Source organism: Dermacentor variabilis, chromosome 2 (assembly GCF_050947875.1).
Source record: "Dermacentor variabilis isolate Ectoservices chromosome 2, ASM5094787v1, whole genome shotgun sequence".
Taxonomy (NCBI): Eukaryota; Metazoa; Arthropoda; class Arachnida; order Ixodida; family Ixodidae; genus Dermacentor; species Dermacentor variabilis.
The window spans coordinates 258487531-258507180 of NC_134569.1; the positions used below are offsets into that span (position 1 = coordinate 258487531).

Below are 19650 nucleotides of genomic sequence, written 5' to 3' on the forward strand. Positions count from 1 at the left end.
TTATAGCGTGAGGATTTATAGTGATGTCCGTTTGCACAGCGACAGCGCGGTCTCCACAAAGTGACGCTGGAGTAAAATAATTTACAACAGTAAAAAAAAAAAAAAATGTATAACGCCCAGCCACCAACTTGTGTCCAGTGCTGGTGTGCCCCGCGACTACAACAGTCAGAACCTTCCCTTGGCTTGTACCAGCTGCAACTAATGGGGAAACCATCGCAGAATTAATGATATTCACGAAATAGCGGTGCTGTCAAGCTTAAATAGAAAAGAAATTATATATATATATACGAAATGATTGCGGCGGAAATGCTGTGAATGCACACTGGCGAAACCTAGGAACGAAAAGTCGAGAAAGCTGCTCTGTTTACATCTTACGAGATCGTCAGTGTTACCGTCTATTCTAATTACTGTCTGTACATTGTTCGATAAAAGCTTTTAAAACGAGTGGGTAACCTTTTGTGGAAGAGAAACTCGGCGACATCATCAAAAGCGGACACGCACACATTCGAAGGTTTTGCGCAACGAAGTCAGTGCAATGACCCGGGGCTACTTCTGTTTTGCTCAAAAGAGGATTGTCATTTTTCTCAAGTCGCTTGTAAAATTTCCCAGTCACTTGTTCATTCAATTGCACCTGTATGCTTTCCTGATTTCATTGAGTGCCCCATAAGAATTCAAATAGCAGCTATTAAGGGTTACGGATGCCAGACATGGCTCTGGTACAGATCAGTGGTTTTGGCTACTTTTGTCTATTTCTCTTATGTCTTCAACAAAAAGATCATTTTTGCAAAACCTTCATCATTGTACTACATTGAGCTTGGAGTATATATTTTTTATTCCACTACGAGGCTTTTTGTGCAAAGTGCTTATAGGCCGAGGATCTCGCTCCTTTGGGCTATCCCTAAACTGTCATGCCAATTCTGTAGTGGTACACATTGTCTCCATTTTTTTTTCTGTGTCCGATTTCCAACATGCTGCTGCAGTCATGAATGAATGCCAGCTTATGTAATTTTGTGCTCTTTTAATAATGCTCATTGAATTTTTCTGGTGGGACTTTAATTATGTGAATTATTTATGTCAATAGTGATCAATAGCAAGTAGATTCATTCCTAATTGATTTGCACTTCACCAAGTTTTAGCGCACACTTTCATTGAGGACCATTTCTTCCATGACCACATGTGCTGGAACCATTTTTTATTCACCCAACCCTCGGCTAGGGGTTGCGACTCAAGAGTGACACAGCTCTATGTAATCCCACCACGTCTTGTATCCAGATCATCTTTGCCTTGTGGCTTTGGTTTGTCTGTACATTTAGGTACGGAATCCCTCTGTAGCTATTGCTGATGACATTTGTGCTTGTATCCTTGACTGTGCCTATGTCTTGTTCCTGTCCTTTCGGGCTCCATCCATTACTTTTTGCTAGTGGAGCCAACTTGACCCCGACTCCCAGGGCTTGAAGTATTCATTTTCGAATTTTCCTTTTTTATGCCCCTTGTTCCTTGAGAACCGCCGGTTTTCTCTAATGGCAAAGGACAATAATTAGCATTAGCAGAGGATATCCTAAAACAGACGATGCTCATGTCATTAGGCAGGCTATGCAGAAAGCCACATAATATAAACAACCCCTCAACATGGTTTTTGTAGATTAAAAAAAACATGCATTTATTTCAGTGAAAACATTAGCCGTCATGTAGAGATGGCAAAATCAATGTGCAGAGACTTGATTATCTGTTAGAATGTCCACAGAAAGCACAACAAAACTGGAAAAATATAAAGTATGCCAGGAGCAGAGTGTCCGTAATGTTATCTGCTGCATACCTAAAGTATTAAAGATAGTAAGAATAAGTGTGGAATGTATTGGCAACCTGGCGGTTTGCAAATGACAAAGTTGCTTGCAGCAAATGACTGAGCACTGGAACCAGCAAAGTTAAAGAAACTTTATATGCAGAAGAATAATTATTGTGAATCGCTTGTTAGTGGGAAAATGTGTTTATGATTTGCTGTCAGCCTTTTGAAGCAGTGAGAGAGTGTGGGAAACAAGCCTGAAAACGGAGAGTGCTTGACGGGAACTGCCAAGTCACTAATAACTGCTTACCAATATCCTTGATATGCTTCTGTTTTACTTCCCCGCAAGCAGACGGAAGGAATTGTGCACATTTGAATCAGTGCACTGGATTAGAATAAAAGAATGGAGAGAAAGAGAAGTAATTAAGGGAGAACCAGACATCCACCCACGAATGAGTGGATGTCTGACTTTCCCTATATAATTCTCTCCACCTTGCAGGTTTCTGCAGGACTATTACGTCAAACTCTTGCCTTTGCTTCGAGTTGTTGACAAATTCAGCTTTGCCCTGCCATCTGCTAGCCGCCTAGTTAGCTCAGATGGTAGAGTGGCTACCCTGGAATGGCAGTGGTCCCGGGTTCGAGTCCCTGACCAGGATGAATATTTCTTCAACTGCGAGGCTTTTCTTTCGAGGAACCCGTTTATGTTCCTTTTGTAGCAATTGCTACGAATGGGTGGATGTCTGATTTTCCCTTAATTACTTCTGTCCACCTTGCAGGTTTCCGTAGAACTATTACGTCAAAGAAAATTGAAGCTAAATCTTACAACAAGCAATGGAATAGAAACTGATATGTGTAATCTCAAAGAAGTAGGAAGATGGTAATGTGAATTAACTATTCCAAATGAGATTACAAGTGAAACAAGTGTGCAGGTCACATAATGCACAAAGCAGATGACCACTGATCTATCCAAGTGATGAGAAAGGGAAGAAGTGTCTGACAATTGCGATACTCCCTAATGCGAAATTTGAGCACAGCTCGGTTGTGCACTAGGGAGTGTCAATTTGAGTGCAGCTCAAGACTTGCCGTGTTCCTTTGTTTGCTGCTGCATACATTTGTATGGCCAGTTACAGATAAATATTTAATTTGGAGTGCACGGACACCAAGAGCACAGCTAGAGCAGTGTACTTAAAGAGTGCATACGCAGTACAGTTCAGTACAGTGGAACACCTTGAAGGGGCAGTGCTGAACTCTCAACCAACTTTTAATAGAAAGCACACACTTATTTAAGTACTACCACTTATAATCTCATGCTCTCACATCAGTGGCATCATTATGGTTGCACAGGCAATCAGCAAAAGCCCTGTAATCTAATGCTATGCTATTTGTGGTTTAAAAATGAAAATTCACTGTCATGCAATGCTAATGAAGGCATGCTTACACAACGAATTCCTTTTTCTTTTTGATGTGATAGGCCTCAATAATCTCCCTTGCAGTCTGATGACTATGTGCAGAAAGAATTGGGGTGTCTAAAGATTAGAGCGTGCCCATGTTCAGAACAGTGCCACGCTCTGACAATCTAACATTCAGGAAGCAACTGGTTTAGCCAATATAGACGGTACCACAGGTAAAAGGAAGCTGGTGACCGACTCCCTTTCCACAAGGCACGAACGGGGATGCGTGCTTAGCTGTGCAGCCTTTCTTATTAAAAGTGGAAGCAGCCTGTACCAACTTCCTATCAATCTTGCCACAAATTTTTCTCATCCTGTTTGGGCAGTAAAAAACTTTTATGACATGTGAGTACATGCATACCCTCATGTTGCGCGGCACCATAGGTGCGTTCCAGTCTTTAGAGATACCACAATAGTGACGCCATCGACGTGAGAGCACGGGAGTATAGCTGGTATTACTTAAGTATGTGTGTGCTTTCTAATAAAGTTAGCTGCGAGTATAGCACTGTCCTGTGCCTTTCCTGCTTTTTGTCTTAGTTGTTTTGTGCTGCCCCTTCAAGATGTTCAACCGGTACCAACTTGCCCAAATGTCGATCATTTTTTGGTACAATAAAAAGTAATGCTTCGCACGCTAATTCAGAGGTAATATAGGGCGACTGAAATTAAAACACACCTTACATCAGCTGTGCCATTGTATCTATGTCTCAGCGCAACATTTCCCTAGATTTGGACAGATTATTCTTTTCCCTTTACAGTGCTTAAAGTCCCTCAATCTAGGACACATTTCCATAGAATTGGCAGCACTGTGAAAAAACAAAGCATCCAAACATCAAAATGTTGATGAAAATTTTGCACATGTAAATTCATTTTTCTCCTTGAAACAGGTATATTCATCTTTTGTGCCCATCCTATGGCTGAACAGTCACTGTCACGTGATACCTTCGATCACTTGTGGTGCAGGGTCAAATATTTAAACTTTCACTTTTGTCCTGCACAATAGCATAATTGAATGGTTTCAGTGGCAATAAGCACTGATTCTTCAGAATGAATTAGATACAATGTGGTGACCTCTGAAATATTTTCTGTGCAGTCATACTTGTGATGTGGTAAGCTGCCTGTCACCAGCACCCATGGCCAGCTTGCACGTGGACGTTGTCTGGTGCCACAGATACACCAACAGGTTAGTGCTGGGGACGTATTCTGCAAATGTCCACCTAATGGACATGTCCATTTTGTCTGCTCCTTGAGTTCTGATTGGCTAGGTTGGGGTACGTGTCAAAAGAGGACAAGCGACCCCAGCCAATCATCACTTCAGCAGCAGACCAAATGGATATATCTACTAGGTTGACATAAGTGTCGACCTAGTGTATTTCGTAAGCAGAATACCCTTACTGGTCCAGTCAATCTTGGTGACAGGTGCTGGGACCTGTGAAAAGCAGTAATTTTTGAAAGAAACCACCTGCATTGTAACACAGTAATACTGTAATAAGCGTCATATTTTTTATTTTATTTTGAGAGGAAGCTTTAGCTTGGCCCCAACTCTAATGCCACCTATTCAGATATGTATAAAATGCAGAAATGCTTTTCGGAGATAACCCCTAGGCTGATTTTAATGAAATTTGGCACATTTAAGAGAAAAGGTTAAGCTTTAGTGTCTGTTGAAACAGAAATATTGATTTATGGCCTTGATTTTTTTTTACAGAAGTTGCAAAAGTTGGTAAACTTGAAAAAAAAATAGCAAGACGCTTATGAATCTGTAGCTCAGCACCAAAAATAGATATTGCAGCTTTGTAAATTTCTTCAGCCAGAACATCCAAAGCTGACAAATTTGATGTAATATAGTAGAACGTTGTCAATGCATTCCCGTTATGTACATTTTCCCGGCGCCAACATTCGAAATTGTTCCCAGAAAACAATATTTCGGCACCAATGTTCATTATGTCGCCAAACTGCTGTTGTTTTCCATCCGCTAAGTTCCATGTAAACACGCCGCATCAGCTTCAATGCAATACTCGTCCACTTGTCTCAGGTGAAAACACCGCACATACTCAGTTTTTCTTATTTTGGTAGCAGCAGATCTATGCCCGGGTCGCTGCATGCTGCATTCTCAGCTATCGCCGCCAAACCAATTGCGATAAGCATCTTCATCTATCTGTTTTGCAGCGCATGGTGCGTAATGCCATTGGCAGCGTACTGCATGCTTTCAGTAAGTGATATCCAAATGCGGTGCTGTTCCCTGCTGCAGGTGGCATGATGTGGGCATCACATTTAGCTTAAGCAGCATACGGCGTTGCCCACAGCCCGATTTTGTTTCCGTTTCCTGTCGCCCTTTTTAAACACCATGCAATAGGAAAACAACAAAACGCGTCTCAGGCCGCCAGAGCACCACCAGCTCTGATGCACGCACATTGCCGTCTTGTGCTATAGCGATCCATGCGACACTTCGTATTATGTAAATGACAATAGTTTGGTGTGTCATATTTCTTTAATTACTTCAGATCGTACGTTTTCCCAGTTAATACATTTTTTCTCACAGTTTTTTTCCAAAACGTATAAATGAGGTTCTACGATGTTACCTGAATTTGTTACGATGATTACGAAGGTTTTTACAAAAGTCCTACTCACATATTGTTACGTAGTAGTGATGGGAAAGAACACAGCAGCAAAAGTGTGAATAACATAACTTTTTACTGGGCGAACCTGTGCCCATAATAGCAAGTTACCCTCAAAGCACAACAATAATGGTGAACACAGTCGGTGATCGTGGGAATCTGGATCTGCGGGTCAAGTGCATCGGCTTTTATACATGAGTCATTGAATGTTCCAGCGTAATTGCTGCTTCTCACGTGTCTTCCAAAAAGTACTACACAGTTTGCATCACGTATACAAACAGATTACACAGGCTTTGGCGACAACAGACAACGGACAGAACCATCAATAATATTCCAGTAAGTTTCAATCATGTGGGCATGTCTTGTGCTGAGCGATAACCTTAAGTTGTTAGTGGGTGAAATGCAGTCACTGAGGAAAGGATAAATAAGTACACGTGTCAATGCCCCGCTCTTAGAAAGCATCGTCCTGATGCTACAAACAGATACGAAAAGTGAAAACAAAACCAGACATTATAAAGAAAGAACAACAACAAGAAAACAAAGTTCTTAAGTTCATCAGCGGGCGCAGAAAGGCTTAAGATGCACCACGTGGATGACTTCAGGTTGTGCGTGGCGTAGCTGTAATTGCGAAAGGCTGTCTGGCGCGACCTCATAGTACAGTTTGCCAATGCAGCAGATGATCTCAGAACGTAGGAAATAGTGTCATAACAGTTTTTTGCTGAGTCCTCATTGGCATATCAGAGTCCAGACCCAAACATGGTCACCTGGCTGGAATTCCACATGGCATCGTCAAAGATTGTAGTGCCGCTGTCGGTCCTCTACTAGTTCTTGATGCGCAGGCGGGCGAGTTGTCTGGCTTTTTTGGTGCGCTGGAGATAGGTGGCGATGCCTGGATTGTCTTCATCGGTGACTTGCAGCAGAAGGATGGCGTTAGTCATCGACGGGTTCCTGCCATAAACCAGCTTGAATGGCTCGATCTGCGTTGCTGCTTGCACCGCTGTGTTATAAGCGAAGGTTACGTAAGGCAGGACAACATTCCAGGTCTTGCACTCAACATCGACATACACTGCTAGCATGACGGCACGGGTTTTGTTCAGCTGCTCTATAAGCCCATTTTTCTGCGGGCAGTAAACAGTTGTCCTCTTATGGCTTGTCTGGCTGTATTGCAGAATGGCTTCGGTGAGCTCTGCTTTAAAGACTGTTCCTCTGTTGGTGATGAGGACTTCTGGGGCACCATGTTGCAGCAGGATGTTCTCGACGAAAAATTTTGCCGCTTCCTCTGCATTATTTTTCGGCAGAGCTTTCGTTTCAGTGAAACGGGTGAGGTAGTCCGTCGCCACGATGATCCACTTATTTCCAGATGTTGACATTGGAAAGATCCCAACAAATCCATCCCGATCTGCTGAAATGGTTGGCAAGGAGGCTCGATCAGCTGTAGTAATCTCATTGGCCTTATTGGTGGTGTCTTGCATCGCTGGCAGTCAAAGCATGTTTTTACATAATGGGTGGCATCAGCAGTCAAACACAGCCAGTAGTACTTGTATTCTTGCTAGTGTACAGGAAAGCCCAAGGTGCCCCGCTGTCTGATTGTCATGTAGGACGTGTAGCACTTCTGGCTGGAGGGCTGCGGACCTAATGACGAGGTGGTTTATCTGGTCTAGAGAGGAGTTCTTTTTTATGAGGACATTGTTGTGGAAAGAAAACAAAGGCAATCCACGCCGAAATACCCTAGGGACAATGTTGATCTTGCCTTCTAAGTGCTCCACAAGGCTTCGTAACTCCGGTTCTACTCACTGCTGCTCGGCAAAGTTGTCTGCGCTTGTTGTTATTAGAAAGGTGTCGTCATCTACTTCGCTTTCTGGTGGCGCATCTATACTAGCGCGTGACAGGCAGTCGACATCAGAATGCTTCCGTCTGGACTTATAGACTACAGTCATGTTGAATTCCTGGAATGTGAGACTCCATCATGCTAGACGACTGAAACTGTCCTTTAAATTTGTCAGCCAACAAAGGGCATGGTGGTCTCTTATCACTTTGAAGTGCCTGTCACGTATATAAGGCTGAAATTTCACTGCAGCCCAAATGATCATGCGGTACTCTTTCTCCATCGTTGAATAATTCGCTTCCACTTTCAACAGTGACCATCTAGCGTAACCTATTGCGCTTTCAACTCCATCCTTCCTTTGAACAAGCATGGCGCCAAGGCCTATGCTATTTGTGTCGGTGTGGATTTCCGTCTCACCGTCCTCGTTGATGTGTGAGCACCTGTGGGAACTGCAGCCGTCGCTTCAGCTCCTGAAATGCATCTTTCTGCACTTCCTGCAGTGTTTCCCATTTAAAGTCATCAGTTTTCGTGAGATGGATGAATGGCTCCGCAATCCTTAAAAAGGCTCTTGCAAAGCACCTGTACCACCTAATAGGTACACAGGCCAAGGGATCTGCACACTGCCTTCTCGTTGAAGGGTCACTTGAACATAGTGATGGCAGCTGTCTTCTGTGAGTCGGGAAGACTTGCTAATGATGTGGCCTAGGAACAGAAGTTCTTTGTAAGCGAAACAGCACTTCTCCAGCTTCAAGGTGAGTCTAGATGATTTGATCACCTCTAATACTGTCTCAAGCTGCCTTAACTCTTTCAGTACGGCGCCATAGGCGATCGGATATGGACGGAGTTCCGATGACTTTGAATATCCCGCAAAATTTAAAACCGTCATGCTACAGACAACCGCCTCCATCTGGCGGATTCATTTAAAACTCCTCTTTCAGTTTCATTTTTGTTTTTTGTTGTGCTTGCGGAGGCCCCACTGCAAGTGAAATTTGCACCGAAGGTGGTTTCGAGTTTGGTGAGAATGGCATCCCGTCCGGGCTGAGCGCCGTGACAACTGACTCCTGTTCCAAGCACTTTGGCTTTATGATCCAAGCAGCAGTGATGGCTCAAGCAATGATGTGGGCAGTCAGATTTTAGCTGGGACGAAGATGCTCCAGCTCAAGTGCCCCGAATGTCAACAGGTGCTTGCAGATAAGTTTCGTTTTTGAATTCACACTGTAAATATACAAAAACATGCTTCAGATTTGTCAAATGCAGTTTTATTTTTGTTTAGGTTCTCAACAACCTACGGCCAGGATATTTTGCCAAATACACCACGCCATATCCAGTTTTCGCCCACGAGACAGCCCGGTGCCCATGTCGGAGCAGTGCTGCGGAGCAATGCACGTCGATTCTCAAGAGTGCTGGATTTTTTCGTCGTTTTTTACTAGCCAGGTGATCAAGACTTTGTGTGAGAACACAAATAAATATGCCTGGATGCATATTTTGGACCGACCGACATACTCTCGATGTGACGGCTCTTGGGAGGAAGTCACTCCACTGGAGATGCTTGGACTTGTTGGGATAATCATCTACATGGGAGTTGCCAAAGTGCCACGACTGCACTTATACTGGTGAACAACAGGAATACTCAGTAATCTTCTCCCGTGAAATATTATGCCAAGAGATCATTTTTTCGCGTTCATTCCTAAGTGTAGGGAATCCAGAAGACTTGGCAGCTGCAGCATCTGTAGGAAAGACATGGAGGGTATCCTGGCTTCTGGATCACATCAATGAAGAATCTGCAAATTTGTTTCAACCACAGCTCAACCTCGCCGTTGACGAATGCATGGTAAAATTGAAGGCTCGATCAGGTATAGGACACTACATCAGAGACAAGATGACGAAATTTGGATATAAACTCTGGGTGCTGGCAGATTCAAGAACTGGCTACACCCTTCAATTTTCGGGGTATACAGGCAAGCATGAGGCACCAGGACCACATGGCTTAGCCTTTGACGTCGTGAATAAGCTTTGCACAATGTACCTTGATCAAGGCTACAATGTTTACATGGATAACTTCTACACTTCAAAAAAACTTTTTGAACACCTCCTCGAGCACAAGACTCTTGCATGCAGAACAACACGCAAAGATCGTCGCTTTTTTCCAGCTGAATTGAAAGACTCATCATGGGAAAAAAGGGCACAGCATGGAATGTCCGATGGATCCGTGATGGTAACAACCTTTACATGCAGTGGAAAGACCGGCGTGCTGTAAACTTGATGAGCACAATGCACACAGCAAATGAGCACGTGCCCGCCAAGAGAAGAGAGAAAAGGGGGCGCCAATGGGCTCTGAGAGTCATCCGTAAGCCACTCCTTGTCCATGACTACAATGCTGGGATGTTAGGCATGGACAAGTCAGACCAAATAATTGCCACATACAACGTCCTTAGAAAATGCCTACGTTGGTGGAAGACGCTGTTTTTTCACTGTGTGGACATCGCATGCGTGAACAGTTTCATACTGTTCCAGCAGCACCCAACAACAACCCAACCAACAGTTCAACAACCCAACAGTTCAAGAACTTTCTTGAAGCACCTACTTTGACCAGCTTGCATTTAGGGAAGAACTGATTCAGCAGATATTTGAGTATGATGAAGTCGCACAAGGTCATGCTCCTTCCTCACCCCCCTTCTCGCCCTTAGACCATGTTCGGCACCAACCAAAAAGAATGAAGAAGAGGAGAAATTGCAAAATCTGCGATCAAAAAACAAAGACACAGAACAGAACAAACATCTTCTGCTCCACCTGTGAAATATATCTTTGCTTCTTGCCCTCATGGGACTGCTTCGCCAAGTGGCACAGCCGTCAAGGCTGCTAGATTGATGGGCCCTGATAAATGCAATACGTGGTGTACAGGATTGATATATTGGAAGCATAGATAAAGGGCCTAGAAACAGTATATATATTTCAGAATTCTCAAAATAATTTTCTGGCTAAGCACAGTCACTGATTTCTTTGTTCATATTTTATGTGTACTTTTTTTGTTCATTTGACAAATAAAATGTGAATAATTCTAACTCTCACAGCACAGCTCCTTTTTATATGAAAAGCCACACCAATAAGCTACGATTTGCTGTATAGCAATGTTAAATGCGTTTCATTGTGCAAGAGAAAAAAAAATGTTTTCTCGAAGCACTGTAAATTAGCCACTTTTCTGCCGTAACGAAAGAGTTAAGTGATCATCGAAACTCCCAGTGAAGACGTTGACGTCATCCAAGTGGACAAGACAGGTCTGCCACTTCAAACCTGCTGTGACCTGCCTCAAAGCCAGGGTGTCTACCAACCGGGAAAACCGAAAAAACCGGGAATTCTCAGGGATATTGAGTAGTCTGGAAAAACTCGGGGAAAACTCAGGGAATTTGTGCTTCTATCAGGGAAAATTAGCTGTAATTTCATTGAAAGGGAACGAAAGTCGCGGTAATGCTGCCTTGAGTAACAGACAGGAGTCGTAACGAATCATCTTTGATGCACCATCATCGGCTGGAGGAGTTGCCAGTGTGCAGTGAACGACCGACTTTTCGGATAGCTTTACGGTACCACCACGTACCCCCTAGAGTCAGTGTATCAGAAAGTCTGAAATTTCGGATGCAAGAACCCTTCGCCGTACAATTTTTCTGAGTTTCCTGCCGGGACCACCGTCCAAAACGGCATTAATCGAAGCCACCACCGCGGCCGTTTTGATTACCTCGCCACCTCGAACCGGCGCTCTCGCATGCAGATCCTGCGGCAACGCTAGGCCTAGCTGCTTCGACGTTCGCTATTAAGCTTCTTGCTGTTGGGTGCAGTGTTTTTCATTGAATGAATTCGCCGCTATCAGCAATGGCACCGACTCCGCATTTGTTGTCCTCACGTTTGGCTTCGAAGCTCGGAAGAAACGATGGTTTGCGTAATGCCAGTTCCCGAAAGTCAGCTTCGCCTCTGTGCAAAAATGTTACTTCGTGAAGCATACGCAAAAGTATTGCGGGGAAGCTCAACAAGCGTGTGAAGGGGCTATTGCCACGGGACACAACATGTATTCCTTAATTATACACGCGTGCACCCGGTATCTCCTGTCACAGTCTTAGCACCAATATGACTAATACGGGTACTGTCAGGCCTTCAGAGCTTTTTCGAATGTGCCCGTGGCGGTTTGAGTCCTTTAAGGGCAGTAAAAGACATGCATTCTTTTCCAACTGGCCGATTTTTCGGACGTTTTCTCGACCCCGGAGGAGTTCGAAAAATCGGACGTTGACTGTACAACTGACCAAAAAGATCCTTCAAACGGTCCGTGGGGCAAACGAGCGGCAGAAGGAGGGCGAGAACAGAAAGGACCTACGCATTGAGGAATGAACAGGAAAGGAAGCGTGCTGCCACCGTTTTGAAAGAGCTTGGGCTCGAAAAACAAAGTGTTGGCTGATGCCAAAATGCAGGTGTCCCTCATCCACACCAAAATAAACTCTTTAAAGCAGTGAAACACAACACTGGGGCATCGTGCGCGTGCTGAGAGTATGTCAGGACAGTTGAGGTTGACTTGCAAGCTGTTGAGAGAGAACCTCAATTGTGACAAAGTTCGGGCCTCATACCACTAAGCTTGCTATCAACTGATCGAAATAGCTCATATTCGAAAATATTTGCTTCTTTATGCATCTCCTTTTTATTCGTATTTGAGAATGTCCGACTCAATTTGCAATTTTTTCGGAAACATTTTATTTGCTGTGCATTTTACTAACCCCTCCCTTCTGTTCTCTTCTTGAATAAAATAAACACTACTCCTTAGTATTAAACTGGATGAAGTTGTTATTTTAAAGATTTTTTTTCACATGCTTACTAGAGAGAGACAGCATCGGGCGACATGGTTTCAGCCCGTCTCGACATAAAACATAGTTCTGCGTCAGTCAGGGAATCTTGCAAAGGCACTCAGGAAAAACCGGGAAAACTCAGGGAACTTGGAAATGTCAACTTGGTAGACACCCTGAAAGCACATAGATGGGTCAGGAAACACTCTTATATCGTAGTAGAGGCGTGAACCGCCCAGTCTGCACTGCGACATGTGTGCCTCTTTTATTACTGGGGAACTGCAGTGATTATTGTGCCACCACGCATGCAATGATGTCATCACTTGTATCACTTTTCACATCATCCTTTCTCCAGAAAAAAGATAAGCGAAGGGGAAAGAAAAGAACAGAAACAGGAAAGCTAAAAGCATATAGTTAAGTTGTACAAACATAAGGAGTGTTTTTTCTTCTTGCTCTTCTATGGCGAGTAGCACTGCACTGTCCTGCATATTCGGGTACTCCTTCGAAGCGTCACAGCACCATGAAGGTTGTTCGTAGACGTTGGTGCTGGGGGGTCTTGCAAGTTCTGAGCTTGCTGTGGCTGCAATTCATCGTGAGTGCTTGTAGCAGGTTCTTCCTGTTGAGGACCATCATATTGCATAAGAGTTGACCCAGGATTCGATTAAAAGTTCGAGTCTGTGCAGTGGCCTATGTTGCCATCACCTGACTAGATGCTGCTCCCTTGGCCTATGGGTTGTGGGGATGCACGACTCTTACACGTCCCCTGATATGTTGTTTTCCCTGCATAGCTCTTGTCTCCTGTAATCCGGCTTCGCCACATGGCTTGATGCCCACGGCAGTCTGTGTAGTTGAAGCGCATCGCGAGAGATGGCATGAATGTGGCTCTGCTAACGCCACCTAACAGCAGGGTTTTTGGGCGCGGAAAGAAGAAGGCTCTTCCTCTTTCGCTCGGGGTCGGCAAGCGGCGCAGACGTTCCGTGCGTGTGCCAATCCATGCTTCTGTGAGACCGTCTCGCAAGGACTCATTCGAACGCGCCACCGTCCGCGTGACCGTACGCGCGAACGACCCTGCCTTGGTGTCCAGCATGGGGTGAACATATTCGCTTGTTATCCGGTCGCGGTGTGTCAGACTTGCGCAATTTGTCGCGTACCCATCGGCATGTTTTGTGGATAGCAACTCAGCTAGCAGGCATTGGTCTATGAAAGGTGCAATAAATGCCCTTGTTATTGTTTGCACTACTGTGTTGTCGTTCCTTTGTCTCAAGAGCACGGGTGAGAATCCCACAAGGTCGGACATAATCTAGGTGACGGCTCCACAAACAACTTTCTTCAAGTTGCAGATCTACTGCAGAGTTATGCTGCCCTGTAACCACTGTGGGTACCCACGTTGGACCTTGACGGAAGTTCCTGATGTACACCTGCTCACCTGGCATACACCTGCAGGTTCAAGGTGTTGGTTTCTGGTTGCACCTGATTTTCTGCTTCAATTGCTTCTGTAGAACTGTTGATTGCAAATCAGGATGCAGAACTACTGCAGTCTTCAGCTTTCGCCCCATTAGTAGCTCAGACGGGCAACATCCAGTGACTGTGTATTGTGGACCTATATGTCAATAGTATACGAGCAGTTTGCACCCTGGGCCTGCCTTCTTCAATGTCACCTTGATTGTCAGGACTGCCCTTTCTGTAGCTCCATTTGACGCAGGATGATATGGCGGCACCAACATCTGATGTATTTTATCTTTCTTCATAAATGCTTCATATTGCTCACTTATAAATGCTGGACCATAATCCGACACCACAATGTCTGGTAGTACATGACTAGCAAACATCATCAGGCACGTTATAGTGGATTCTACTGACAATGTTGCGACTGGGAATACCTCAATCCACTTTGAAAAATAATCTACTGCAATGAATAAATACGTGTTCTTGTAAGACCCAGCATAGTCTACATGAAGTCTTGACCATGGTTTCTCCGGAAACGGCCTTGGCATCACAGGCACTGGTTGTGCCGCTCGCTGTTGATCTTGGCAGATGCGGCATGCTTGGACTTCTGCTTCAATGTCACCATCCAACGGCAGCCGCCAGACATGACTTGCCACAGTTTTCATTTTTTACACTTCTGGATGGCCTTTGTGAAGTAGCCTCAGCACTTCACTTCCCAATGAAGATGATATAATGACACGACTGCCATTTAGCATGCAGCTTCCGTCCACTCTCATTTCACTCATATGCTTATCATAGGTCTTTCCTTAATCACTGCGCCTGAGTCTGCCATCACTCCACAATGCTTTCCAGACTTTTGCCAGTACTGGGTCCCTAGCAGCGGCTTGTGCAACAGCGCTGGATGACAGAACATGGGGGTAAGTCTCTAGGAGCATAAATACTTTGACTGGACTATCTACGGCAAATTCTTCAGTCTGTAGTGGGAGACAGCTCAGTGCATCTGCAGGTGCAATGCTGGGGCCGGGCCTGTAGGAAATTGTGTAGTAGTACCCAGCCAAAAGTAGAGCCTACTGAAGTACCCTCGGAGAGCAACACTCAGGAACTGGTGAGCTTGCTCCCAGTAAGCCATTAATGGCTTGTGATTGTCACAATTCATCTTGGTTCGTGAACGAGGGAGGGCTCGAGGCACCCTCTGTTAGACAGACGCTCCGCAGCGTGGTGGTGATGAACAATGACTGACCGCCAAGCAGCTGTGCTCGCCGGTGTTTATTGGTGCGGTGACCAATGTTGCCTACCGAGCCTGACAGACCACCAAGCCTGGCGGGCTAATGAAGATTATGCCCGAGGGGGCATCACATGCTTGTTACACCTTCTTACCCCCAGTTTGTTAACTAAAAGAAACAAACGTCCAAGTTCAGAGCATGAAGCTCTGCCGCCGTCCCAGCCAAGTCGACGGTGCCTGCTACCCAGGTGAGTAATGGTCCGGAGGCCTCTGCCGTCGAGTACTCCACCTGCGCACCGGTGTTGATGGGCCGGTTGTGGCAACGCTGGGTGCTGCCTGATCCAGCCTCGACCGTCCGAAGGGTCCGCAGTGGTCGGCCTTGTGAGTGGTGCTGGACTTGACACCGGCCCAATGGGTGCCACACCACTGGCAACGCTTGCCACCTCCGAGGTGGCTGGTGCTCCGCTGGAAGCGACTGCTGTTTCCTTTAGTCCTCCTGCGGGCTGCAACTCTGAAGTGGCAGTCAGGGATGCTGGCTAGGTCCCAAGGCGAGGCCTAACATGGTCGGCGTGTCTGTGCCATGTGGCCACGTCTGGCATGCGGACGAGCAGCGATGAGGAGCTGGCAGGAGCCACCACCAGTTCGTCGGACCAGGGTGGGCTAGGAGGGAAGTTCATGGCAAAAACTGGAGCTCCTGACTCCAGCAAAGGCCCGGGACAGCATTCTTGGGCAGCAGCCAGTTTCTGCTTCAGCTGCTTCAGGAGCACTGTGGATCGGAGGTCCGGATGCAAGACGTCCAAGGGTGTCTTGACCATCCGACCCAGCAGGAGCTCACAGGGGGCACGGCCAGTGACATCGTGGGGCGTGGTCCGGTATTGAAACAGTATCCGGGCAATCTGCCTCCGGAAATCCCCAGTCTGGCTCTTCTTGAGCTTGTCCTTGATGGTTTGCACCACTCGCTCGGCTGCACCATTTGAAGCAGGGTGGTAAGGCAGAGCCATGATCCAGCAGATATTGTTCTTCCTCTGTGCTGGCGAAAGCAGGACCATTGTCGGACACGATGACGTCCGGCAAGCACTGGGCAGCGAAGACCTGTCGTAGCGCTGAAATGGTTGCGCCTGCTCATGGTGTGGTGACAGGTAGAACCTCCACCCACTTCGAAAACCCATGCACCACCACCAGGAAGTAATGGCCCCCCAAAATCCACATGCAAGCGGGACCAGGGTCTCTGTTGGAACGGCCTGGGGGTGATTTCCACATCAAGTGAGGCACACTGATGCTCCTAGCAGATTTGGCAGCTCTGCACCATGTGAGCGATGTTCTGGTCCAGGCCAGGCCACCAAACATGGGACTGGGCCGCCATCTTGATCTTTTCCATGCCAGGATGACCCGTGTGCAGCAACTGCAGGATCCTGGGCCGGAGACTTTGTGGGATCACCACCCTGGAACCCCACAGTAGGCAGCCCTGCTGCAAGCTCAGCTCAGCGGCCTGCTGAACCAATTCATCCCCATGGGACACTGCTTTGACCACCTGAGACAGGACTGGGTCCCAGGTGGACGCTTGCGATACCAGAGATCTGGAGAGCACCTCCGGGTACGCGTGCTCTAGCATGAACACTTCAGCAGGTTCTGGAACAACATCAGGCACCTCTGGCAGGGCAGGCTGCTCAGGGCATCAGCAGGTCCCAGGTCCTTTCCTGGACGGTAAACCAGCTGGTAACTGTAAGCTGCCAGCCTCAAGGCCCAGCATACCACTTGAGGTGATGCCTCCACAGGAACTGCCTTGTCAGGCCCCAGCAGCCCCAACAGCAGCTTGTGGTCCGTGACCGCCTCGAACTTCCGGCCCCACAGATACTAGTGGAAGCGTTCGACACCGATCATGAGGGCCAGGCCTTCCTTGTAAAGTTGGCTGTAGCGTTGTTCTGCAGCACGAAGCTGACGAGAAACAAATGACACGGCATGCCTGGCCATCCTTGTCCTGGTGTGCCAGGACGGCTCCTACGCCATATGGCGACGCATCTATGGTCAGGACGACAGGCTTGGCAGGATTAAAGTGTACTAGCACTGGAGCTTTGGTGATTAGCTCCTTGCGGTGCTGGAAGGTTTGGTCCTGCTCCTTCTTCCAGACCCATTACTGACCATCACGACACAGAAGACGGAGTGGCTGTAGATGGGGGGGGGGGGTCTCCAACAGGTTTGGCAGGAAACTCCTGTAGAAGTTGATGAGGCCGAGGTAGCTCTCAAGCTCCTTCTTGTACTGGGGCTTAGGCGCCTTGAGCACAGCATCAACTTTGCGGGGAGCCGGGGCTAGGCCAGTATGGGAAATTATATGTCCTAAGTATGCAACACTGGGGGCCAGGAAAATGCACTTTTCCAGCTTGAGCTTGAGGCCGGTGTCCTGCAGTCGTGCCAGGATGTTGTGCAGGTTCTGCAGGTGGTCCCTGTTGTCGCTGCCAGTAACCAGGATGTTGTCCAAGTACACCGCCACGTGCCTCACGCCCCTGAAGAGGTTGTCCATCTCCCTCCTAAATATGGCTGGGGCTGAGGCCACGCCAAATAGTAAGTGTGTGTACTGGAAGAGCCCCAAAGTTGTCGATATTGTGACATACTTCCGGGAGGCATCCTGGAGCACCAGCTGCTGGTAAGCATCTCTGATGTCGAGCTTGGTAAATTTCTGTCCACCGGACAACGCCGACTAGAGATTTTCAATCCGGGGCAGCGGGTACTTCTCGACGGTAATGACAGGGTTGATGGTAAACTTGGAATCCCCGCAGATCCTGACACTGCCATTTTGTTTCGGGACTGGTACGATGGGAGCGGCCCATTCAGATGTCTTGACGGGCACCAGGATGCCCTCTCGCTGTAACCGTTGCAGCTCCTGGTTGACCCCATCCTTCAGGGCAAACGGCAGTAGGCGATTCTTGAAAAAACGTGGCCGGGCTCCCTCAGGTACATAGATGTCAGCCATTGTGCCAGCAAATGTGCCCACCCCTTGCTGGAACAGAGACTTGAACTCGGTCAGGAGGCTGGGGACGTCTTTCACCGCTTGCAGGCTGGCTTCCTGTTACTCTGGCAGACAAACGTCCAGTGCATAAATCCAGTTTCGACCCAGTAGCGTTGGCGATGACCCCTTGGTTAGGTAAAAGGGAAGGGTTGCCTCCCTGTCGCCAAAGCGAATGCTGACCTGTGCCTGACCCTGGACCTAGGAGAGCTGCCTGGAGTAGCTGTGCAGCATCATGCCCGAAGCTTTGACAGACACGCCTGGGAAGGTACGCTTGAAGAGTTTCCCGGCCATTACTGACACGCTAGCCCCTGTGTCCAGCTTCATCGAAATGGGGTGCCCGCAGATTTTGACAGTCAGCATGTATGGTGACTACATAGACTACGGAACAAAGCGTGTGTGCCACATGTCGAAAATCGGCAGGTCCTCGGCCACGACGAGGAACCTGGCCGCGGAAGAACTCGATCCTGCTGCCGCACGCCCCCGCCGTGTACCCTTGCGACAGCTACCCTGGCTGCGGGCTTGTGTGGTACCTGGGCTTGAACCAGGCTGCTGCTGCTGTTTGCTGTTTGTCCTCCCCCTTTGGCATACCCATGCCAGGTGCCCAGCTTTCCCGCACATGAAGCATTATGCTTGAGAGAACTGGCACTGTGAGGGGGAATGGGCACCGCCACAGCGACCGTAGGTACTGCCCTTTGTCGCCAACTTGTTGACCGCCGCTTCCGCTGACAGTGAGCCAGTCGCACGGGCAATCTCGCTGTCGTCCTTGGCGGCAGCTTTCATTGCCAGCGCTGCCTTCACGGCGTCATCCACCGAGGGGTCGGGAAGCTCTAGGATTTTCGCGTCTGCGTGGCTGGGTTGTTGATGCCGCAGACAAAACAGTCCTGGAGCAGTGAGTCCAGTTGGTCCCCAAAAATGCAGGCACTCGCTAACTCTCGTAGCACAGCAGCGAACTGCCTGGGGGTCTCTCCTTCCCGGTGGCTCCGGTTGTTGAAGCGGAAACGCTCCATTAGTGTGGACGGTGCTGGGTTGAAATGCGAGTGCAGTATGGCGAGCAGCTCACCCAGCGTCTTAACATGCGGCGTGGCTGGCTTGAGAAGGTCGAGCAGGAGACTCAAGATGTGGGACCCGCAGCTGGCCAGGAAAATGTCCCGCTGTTTGCCCTCGACTGTGTCATTTGCGCAGAAAAGCATGTGGACTTGCTCCTCGTAAATTGGCCAGGTGGACCAATCTCCCTCGAATGGCTCGAGCCTTCCGTACAGCAGCATGGCAGCTGCAATGGGGGGCGGTGTTTCGCCGCTCATGGCGCCGTGGGACGATCTGTGGGTACTTGTCACTAATGTCACAATCCGTCTGGGTTCGTGAGCGAGGGAGGGCTCGAAGCACCCTCCATTAGACAGACGCTCCACATTTTGGTGGTGATGAATGATGACTGACCACCGAGCAGCTGTGCTTGCCGGTGTTTATTGGTGCCGTGACCAATTTTGCCTACC

At 47.6% G+C, this 19650-nt stretch overlaps 1 protein-coding gene across 12 annotated transcripts in view; it reads left to right on the top strand.

The window, feature by feature from the left end:
- mio (GATOR complex protein mio) overlaps nt 1-19650 on the top strand; it is a 560893-nt gene that overhangs the window by 560 nt on the left and 540683 nt on the right. For all 12 annotated transcript variants that reach the window (XR_012826275.1, XM_075682897.1, XM_075682900.1 and 9 more), the window contains one exon: nt 4322-4411. Coding sequence is in view for 10 of the 12 variants with exons in the window: in XM_075682897.1 (XP_075539012.1) it covers nt 4362-4411 (50 nt within the window). In the remaining 2 variants the exon portion in view is untranslated. Of the gene's footprint in view, nt 1-4321; nt 4412-19650 lie in introns of those variants that run through there.